Source organism: Littorina saxatilis, linkage group LG17, assembly GCF_037325665.1.
Source record: "Littorina saxatilis isolate snail1 linkage group LG17, US_GU_Lsax_2.0, whole genome shotgun sequence".
Taxonomy (NCBI): Eukaryota; Metazoa; Mollusca; class Gastropoda; order Littorinimorpha; family Littorinidae; genus Littorina; species Littorina saxatilis.
The window spans coordinates 60,914,940-60,924,499 of NC_090261.1; the positions used below are offsets into that span (position 1 = coordinate 60,914,940).

At 40.9% G+C, this 9,560-nt stretch overlaps 1 protein-coding gene across 2 annotated transcripts in view; it reads right to left on the reverse strand.

Annotated features, from left to right (window-relative positions):
- Window positions 1-8,867, reverse strand: part of LOC138951950 (uncharacterized) — a 50,858-nt gene extending 41,991 nt beyond the window's left edge. Inside the window, exons 1-4 of one of the 2 annotated variants that reach the window (XM_070323517.1) lie at window positions 8,773-8,867; window positions 3,659-4,046; window positions 3,044-3,184; window positions 2,571-2,670 (exon numbers count right to left, since the gene is read on the reverse strand). In XM_070323517.1, coding sequence (XP_070179618.1) covers window positions 2,571-2,670; window positions 3,044-3,184; window positions 3,659-3,988 — 571 coding nt within the window. In that variant the 5' untranslated portion in view covers window positions 3,989-4,046; window positions 8,773-8,867. Of the gene's footprint in view, window positions 1-2,546; window positions 2,671-3,043; window positions 3,185-3,658; window positions 4,047-8,772 lie in introns of both variants that reach the window. The other variant, XM_070323516.1, reaches the window with a different exon arrangement.
- Between the last annotated feature and the right edge of the window lie 693 nt (window positions 8,868-9,560).

The following is a 9,560-nucleotide window of genomic DNA, read 5'->3' on the forward strand; positions in this document are numbered from 1 at the left end:
TTTTTCTCTGATTTTTTTTTTCCGCAACAAAATTGAAAACCCGGAATTTCCGGCTGTGGACATTTTTAAAAACCGGAATTCCGGCACCTTGCCGGAAGAGTGGCAACCATGCACCTTGCAGTCACAAACTTTCAATTTGTATGCACCTTTCTCATGACTGTGTGTGCTTGTTTTATAAATGTAATTAGAGGCCAATCCTATATTCTGTCACAATAGTGTGCCGTTAACTGTGTTAATAATTGTGTAAATAATTCAGCAGTCACAATGGCTGTGTGGAACCCCTTCTCAGAGACTGAACTACATGCAGTTTGATTCGCTACAAGTACAACATGTATCAAAATTCTGTCAACTTTGCAGTCTTTTAATTCAACAAAACTCAACTTTCAAGAATGCACAATAGTAACTGCATACATATTTCAAACACAGAACTTCAGCATGGGTGCATGTGGGATTCTTCTCTTCTTCTTCTGCGTTCATGGGCTGAAACTCCCATGTACACTTGTGTTTTTGCACAAGTGGATTTTTACGTGTATGACCGTTTTTACCTTGTCATTTAGGCAAGCATATGCCGCTTTCGGAGGAAGCATGCTGGGTATTTTTGTGTTTCTATAACACACCGAACTCTGACATGGATTACAGGATCTTTTCCGTGCGTACTTGATCTTGTGGGGTTCGACACTAGCGGGGGCGGGGGACGGAACGCCCCAGAGTTTTGTGTTCCACCCCAACCATTGCCGAAGCTTGGGGTCCACTCCGCCCCAGGATAAATTCCAACAATGACAAACCGAAAATTCTAATGCCAGAGCCAATCACTAAAAATCGCCAGTCAAAGTCGTCACTGAAATTTGCGTTACGATCAATGCCGCAGTCAAGAAAAAAAACCATTGAAATCGTCGAAGGACAATGCCGCAAGGGAAATAACTCCCAGATTTCGCTCTTTAGCGTGAGAGATAATTATCGCCTTCAAATGCCAAACGCAAAATGTGGCGACACATCCCTGGTGTAAAAAGACATGGAAATGAAGATGAAGAACAGGGTGGAGAGAAACGAAAAAAGGAGACCGATGCAGCCAAAAGTGAGAAGCGCTGTCGTAATTTCAATGTCAAATGGTTGAAAGAATTTCCCTGGCTTCAGTACGATGAAGAAAAACAGACAATGCATTGCCGCCCGTGCAGATCTTATGGCGGAGAACCACTTGGAAAAGTGGGGATTCTGAAGGTAATGTTATACCTTCTTCATCAATATGGCCCCAGATTTTTGTTTTCCGCCCTAGCAATTTCCATCTCTAGGGCCACACTGGCCCCAGGCCAAATAAGTTAGTGTCGACCCCTGGCTTGCGTGTACACACGAAGGGGGATAAGGCACTAGCAAGTCTGCACATAAGTTGACCTGGGAGATTGGAAAAATCTCCACCTTAACCCACCAGGCGCAGCCGGGATTCGAACCCATGTGGGGTTCAAAACCTCTGCCTGAAATGTCCTGGACTCTTCTTTCACATCTGTATTTTTTTCCCCATACATTTCTACAGGTACATCTATCAAAAAAGCAGAATTACGGCTTCCGTCATAGCCGCATGCACCCCTAGGTTTGTAATGGAAGACGACCCATCAACTAACTGATCAACAACTTACACAGTGGAACCCGCCTTTAAAGATCCCCAATGCCCCAGACTCCCTCCCTTTCAACCATGTTTTCTCAGATTGTCTGTTCATGACTTCTGTAAATTTGACTCCCTTTTAAGACCTGATTTCTTAGATGTTTGAAGGTCTTATATTGTTATAAGGGGACCGCACCACGTTGGCCTAGTGGTAAGGCGTCCGCCCAGTGAGCGGGAGGTCGTGGGTTCGAACCCCGGCCGGGTCATACCTAAGACTTTAAAATTGGCAATCTAGTGGCTGCTCCGCCTGGCGTCTGGCATTATGGGGTTAGTGCTAGGACTGGTTGGTCCGGTGTCAGAATAATGTGACTGGGTGAGACATGAAGCCTGTGCTGCGACTTCTGTCTTGTGTGTGGCGCACGTTAAATGTCAAAGCAGCACCGCCCTGATATCACCCTTTGTGGTGGACTGGGCGTTAAGCAAACAAACAAAAATTGTTATTTGGGGGGTTCCACTGTGCAGGCTAATCTTCTTCTTCTTCTTCTGCGTTCGTGGGCTGAAACTCCCACGTACACTCGTGTTTTTTGCACGAGTGGAATTTTACGTGTATGACCGTTTTTTACCCCGCCATTTAGGCAGCCATACGCCGTTTTCGGAGGAAGCATGCTGGGTATTTTCGTGTTTCTATAACCCACCGAACTCTGACATGGATTACAGGATCTTTTTCGTGCGCACTTGGTCTTGTGCTTGCGTGTACACACGGGGGTGTTCGGACACCGAGGAGAGTCTGCACACAAAGTTGACTCTGAGAAATAAATCTCTCGCCGAACGTGGGGACGAACTCACGCTGACAGCGGCCAACTGGATACAAATCCAGCGCGCTACCAACTGAGCTACATCCTCGCCCCGGCTAATCTGACATAGGACCCCAAATGCCTACCCAACTGACCTGTATGTAATGAGCGGTGCATACCTTCAGCAGCAGGAGGTGCAGGGGGTGGAGGTTGTTTAGCCGGCTCCTCAGGAGGGGGTGGGGGTTGCTGCCACTGCTGCATCGGTGGAGGAGGCTGTGGCTGTCGTGGAAAAAACTGACATCAGAGATTATGAAAAAACTGCATGCACAGAGATCATGAAAGTGATCAATTTTCATACACACATGACACTAGGCAGAAATTGGGAAGGGGTTGGAGAGTTGGGGGAGGAGAAAAAAGAAGTCAATACTCAAAGAACAGAAAGCAGACAAGGGATTCTGATATCTCCTTTTCAACTGAAATTACTATTACTCAGCAAAGCTGTGGTTCATACCCTCTTTTTAGTGCTGATTTTCACTATTAAAAATACAAAACCGCTACTGCTGGGGTTTTAACAATCAGTAATTTACCCAAAAATGTTAAATTCATATAAACCTTATGTCTAACTCTAAGAAACCCAGGTAACACTAATCACCTGTTTCTCCTTAGCCTTCTCTGCCTCCTCTGGTGGAGGTTCTGGTGGCAGAGGAGGCTTAGCGTCTGTCGGAGGTTCAACAGGAGGGGCGGGATTCACCGCCTGTTCTGTTGGCAGAGGGGGATACTGCTGCTGCTGCCCCTGGGGACCGAAATCGCATGAACATGTGAAAATAGGCGCTGTGACTTCCGAAAACAGAATGATGCAGGAAAGTCAGCATCTTTAGCATTTTACTGTATCAAATATATACCAGAATCAACTCTCCACAGAAAGATGGAAGACTCTAACGAGTCTGTTGCCCCGCCTTATGCTCCCCCGGGAATCCAGAGGCACAAGTCAACCAGACTGTTCTATTCATGACAAAGAAGAGATTTATGTTGGTCACTGCCACTATAAAATTGGCCCAATTAAAGAGCAACAATGAAAACCAAAGCTTAAATAAGTAATTAAGTATGGACAATGTCTTATTTCTAGCCCAAGATCACCACTATGACAATACAAAAACTTGCAGGCTGTTTTTCTTTCTCCTGATCATCTACACTTACAGCTCTCTTACAAAAAGTAAAACAGATATGATACACTCAACAATTTCCAGGTCAAAATTTATTAACTTACATAAGCTTGCTGCATCACGCCAGACTGCTGTTGAGGTTGTTGCTGCTGCCAGTTGTTGTAATACCACTGATACATCTGCTGCTGCTGCATTCCCCCATCCATCCCCACGGCCCCCATCCCTGGCATAACACCTGGGGCAGCCTGAACACCCGGGGCAGCCTGAACACCTGGGGCAGCCTGAACACCTGGGACAGCCTGCTGAACCTGAGCCTGCTGCATCTGGGCCTGCTGAGCCTGAGCCTGATGCTGAGCATAGAGATTTGTTGCCTGAGCCTGTGCCTGTGCTGCCGCCGCAGCATAGTTGCCTAACGCCTGCCAGTTGTTGAACATTCTGCTGGTGGCGGTTTTGCTTTGACACTTGCCTGAAGTGCACAAAAGCTTTTTCACGCTGCAAAAAATGCAACAGACAATCAAATCAATGAGAGATACTTGTTCTTCCTTTCTTGTCTTATGTTTTTTATAATAACTTTATAAGTCAATGCAGAGGGTTTGAATTCAGTGAGTACCAATGTTCAAAAGCACGCAACTCTTCCAACTTGCATGCTTTATCACGACCAGCACTTAATTTTTCTGTCCACTACTTCATCCTCACTAAAAAATCCTCCCACTCAGTAACTTTGAACTCCTGACTTATTCTCATTAACCACCATAAAGAAAAATGTCTAAGCTGAAGTTACTTTCTGTCTTGCAAAACTCTTTTATAAAATAAATACACAAAATAATCTCAGGACAACATCGTACAGAAAAGGCCGTGGAGCATCAGATAGTTTTTGTTTTTGCACAACTGCTCTGCGTTCCTACCGCAAAGTGGCTTTGGATTGCGAATTTGCTTCGCATCCGGAAGTTAACATAGGAGTGTATGCAGGGGCTGAATCGTGTATACACTCGGAGTGCGTATAGCCAGTGTGTTACAAGAAATTTCTCTACCTGTGCCAAAAGGTGATCCTTGAAATGGGACATTCACATGCAAAATTCAGAATGCAAACAGAGCTTTGCAAATTTAATATAGTCATTTTGACTGTTTTAGAATTCTGTTTTTGACAGTTAAAAGATAACTGGTAGCATACCTTTTTGATAATGCCCGGACAAAGCTTGATATCTATGTGTGTCAACTGTAATGCAGGACACAGTAATATGCTTAATATTTTGTTCATAACAAGAAGAGCAAACGCTCGATCGAGTCACTTTCGCAGTTCTGAATATTATATGAGGCATCAGATGGACAGGAAGAAATTGCTATTCACAACACAATGAGTCACGTTCACATAAAATTTGAGCCCGGTCACTTTTATAGTTTCCGAGAAAAGCCCAACGTTAAGTTGTGTGTTGCCGAACAGAAAAGGCTAGTTATCTCCCTTGTTTTTCTGATAACGTTCGTAAAAGGCTACAGATGTAAATACTTTGATGTAAAGAATAATCCTACAAAGTTTCAATCACATCCGATGAACTTTGTCAAAGATATAAAATGTCTAATTTTTCCTTTGACGCTGACCTGTGACCTTGAAAAAGGTCAAAGGTCAACGAAACCATCGTTAAAGTGTAGAGGTCATTGGAGGTCACGACTAAACAAAATATGAGCCCGATCGCTTTGATAGTTTCCGAGAAAAGTCCAACATTAAGGTGGTGTGTACGGCCGGCCGTCCGGCCGGCCGGCCGGACAGACTAACACTGACCGATTACATAGTCACTTTTTCTCAAGTGACTCAAAAAGTGTTAAATGGCTCAAAATCAATTTTTTACATACATGCATTGTAAGCTAAGGATATATTGCTATTGCTCACATAGCTGAGACTGCTGGACTAAAAAAACAAGTCGCGTAAGGCGAAATTACTACATTTAGTCAAGCTGTGGAACTCACAGAATGAAACTGAACGTAGTCCGCCGCTAGTGCAAAAGGCAGTGAAAGTGACGAGCCTGTTTGGCGCGGTAGCGGTTGCGCTGTGCTTCATAGCAAGCTTTACTGTACCTCTCTTCGTTTTAACTTTCTGAGCGTGTTTTTAATCCAAACATATCATATCTATATGTTTTTGGAATCAGGAACCGACAAGGAATAAGATGAAAGTGTTTTTAAATTGATTTCGAAAATTATTTTGATCATAATTTTTATATTTTTAATTCTCAGAGCTTGTTTTTAATCCAAATATAACATATTTATATGTTTTTGGAATCAGGAAATGAGGAAGAATAAGATAAACGTAAATTTGGATCGTTTTATAATTTTTTTTTTTTACAATTTTCAGATTTTTAATGACCAAAGTCATTAATTAATTTTTAAGCCACCAAGCTGAAATGCAATACCGAAGTCCGGCCTTTGTCGAAGATTGCTTGGCCAAAATTTTAATCAATTTTATTGAAAAATGAGGGTGTGACAGTGCCGCCTCAACTTTTACAAAAAGCCGGGTATGACGTCATCAGGGTTCCTGCAGGGCAGAGCTGATACAATTCAATGAGTTTTCAAGGACATTTCCAGGACCAAAAAATGCTTTTCAAGGACATGATTTTCCCCAAATTAATGCAAAGCACCAAGCTTACCTTCAGTTTTTCAAGTCTGCAAACTATTAGTCATTCCGTAGTTGTTTCCCTTGCCAACTTCCGGGAAGGGAAGCAACTACGGGTGACTAGTAATAGTTAGTTCGTCTGCTTTCGTTTTCACTCGATCTTTTATTCTCCCAAAATGTGTGTACTGTATTTGAAGGAAAAAAAGGGGGTTGCATTTTGTTTTAAATAAGACAAGCTGCTGACGAAATGTATAGGCAACAATTTGGAAAAATCAAGTACTTTTCAATGACTATTTAACAAAACTCTATTTTCAAGCACTTTTCAAGGCCTGGAAAAGGTTTTCCAATTTTCAAGGAGTTTTCCAGGGTTCAAGGACTCTGTACGAACCCTGCGTCATCAAAGACATTTATCGAAAAAAAGAAAAACACTTCCGGGGATACCATTCCCAGGAACTCTCATGTAAAATGTCATAAAGATCGGTCCAGTAGTTTACTCTGAATCGCTCTACACACACACACGCACAGACAGACAGACAGACACACACACATACACCACGACCCTCGTCTCGATTCCCCCTCTACGTTAACATTTAGTCAAAACTTGACTAAATGTAATGACGTAACCACTGTGTCTTCCGTTACGATTGACACATAACAAGTCAAAATTTTCTTCTCACAAACGCAAAAATAGTTTCAGAGCAAAAGTTTAAGAAGCTATGTTGTATTTATGGCATTGTAAATGTTTTGGTATCCAAACTTAGTTGGATTTCTATTCTGATTACTAAGATACTCATATTTGTGTGTCACTCGTAACGAGACATGAAATTTTGTTTCAAAGCATATTGTTCACTTATTTTTAAAAAAAGATGTAATTTTGGACAAAATTAGTAATAAGTAACTCATACTTATTGTTTGAATACAAAATGAGCCAGGAGAAACATACACAGGATGAGTTTTCAAATTTTGTGTGTCAACTGTAACATGTCCCGAAGACATTAAAAATGTCCCGAACAATGAATAACTGCTGTGAAAAGACACCACATTGAAATCTTTCTCAATTATCATTAAGAATACCAACCACCGGAACTGTGCAAAAGGGGAAGCAAGACACATGCTGCTTTGGGTAATTTTTAGACTTTTGTGTGTCAATCGTAACGGCCTGCTGAAGACACAGTATGTCAATCGTAACCGTTCTGTAAAGAGGACACAGTACAAATATTTTATTTTATAGCCTAAAATAACTACATATGCCCTTCAACTAAGTTTTGTTCAGGCAGGTGTGAATAAAAGCTATCATTTTAAACTGAAATTCAAAAGAGAGGAAACAAATAGACCCTATCAGTATTCCAAGCTCTCATAATCTCTCGCAAGCTTCAGAGCATAGCAAAGCATGCGGTACAGCGATCTCGTGCGAGCTGCACAAGCGAAGGTTCGAAGTTCTCGCGATGTTCAAAGCATAACAAAGAGCGTGTCTCGCGAGAGCTGCTCAGATACCGAAAAGGTCTATTGTGAATTATATAAGGAAATGGTCAATCGTAACGAAAAGACACAGTAATCATAAAATATTTGAAATTTCCAAAAATAAGAGTGTAAAAATGACATCTGAGTTTTTCTTTTATCATGAGGCTTAAATGTAAAGGCTCTTTTCTTGATGTTAATGTACTGAAAGCTATCAAATATATAATTAAATAAGAAAATTGCAGTCTTAAATTTTGAGAAATTTGGGACATGAACCGTTACAGTTGACACGCCACTTTTAAAACTCAAATTTTTCATAAATATTCAAACATGTTTTAGGTGCAAACTCATTTGAGCAAATCCTCATTATACACTCATAGAAATACAATCAAGAAATTTAATTTCCAATGAGCATACATGCTCTTACAAAACAATGATGTAGCTATGTGTCAAATGTCCCACTTTGAAAGTGTCGGATTTTGTCATTTTGGGGCATTCTAATAACCTTTTCAAGACCTTCCAATTGATAAAAACTGATGAAATTATCTGTACTATCTCTCTGAAGGGTTTACTTAAAGAAGGAGTGGTGCTATTAGTAACTTGCTGCTTTCATACAGAGAAATTATTCTTGAAAGGTAGGTATCTTCTTGCTGACCACGTTTTGGCACAGGCTCAACTCCCTTGTTGTAATTTGTAGTAGTTTGTTAAGTGCATCCCAGTTGTATAGCAAAGGTCGAACTACAATACATCTACAGGTCTTATTATGCATACAAAATAATCTGTTGATTTTTCTGAATACAAATGAAACAAAGAAACCATAAAGATTGACTGCGTTTGATCATGGCCATTTTTTAATGTTTGCGAACATAGTTACTCATCTACTGCATTTTAAATCACAATGGAAGAACCAGAATGTGCAGTGTAAACACATCAAAGCTAACACACATAGGCAACAGGAATCACTTTTTCAACTACAACAAAAACTGTAGGGAACAGAGGAAAGCTACAGTACAATCATGACGTCTGGATTCTGTTGGCATAATTTGTCTTTCACTCGTCAGCCGAACTAATAGTAATACAGGACGCAGTACTAGCTAATTGTTTTGATATGGGAGAAAATGGCCATACGTAAAACAAATTAAAAAGAGATGTACGTACTTTTCTGTATCATTTGATTTTCATAGTGTTTTTAATCGTCTTTCAACGTTTAATGCTCTCGCCGACAGTACACGCTTCGGCGAACGGAAGTAGGTTGCGCACGAAGCAAGAGAGACAACTCCGGCTGCGCATGTGCAAAGCTTCTCGAGAGATGGTAATATGCAAATTCAGAGGCGTAGATTGCGGCAGAAAAACGTTGAATTTACAACGCTATAGTTCAACATAACCCATATAATATAAATGTAAACAACATACGAACTAGAGCAGTTTTTGTGTGTGATAAGTTTGCAGTCATCATGGGTCTTCTCATGACCCGTCTCGGTGTTCGGGGAAGTTTAGCCGAGCCGAGATCTTTGAATATTGCTATTTCATATGTTACGTGGATTTCCATTGGTCAATTGGGCAAAACTGAGCTCATTGTAAAAGTGATATCGACGACATTTCCGTCGATAAACTGGTATCGACGACCTCTTTATTGCTTCCCCACTTCAAAAACAATAACACATGAATTTAAAAACAAACAAATATATATGAAAATGTAATGATCCCAGAATTTAGTTGAGCAAGTGACTAAAGACTTTTTGAAAGAAAAGACATTTTTAAATACTGAAAAGTACAAGAAAAGAGTGAACAACAAGTCGCGTACGGCAAAAATACAACATTTAGTCAAGCTGTCGAACTCACAGAATGAAATTGAACGCAATGCAATTTTTCAGCAAGACCGAATACTCGTAGCATCGTCAGTCCACCACTCGTGGAAAAGGCAGTGAAATTGACAAGAAGAGCGG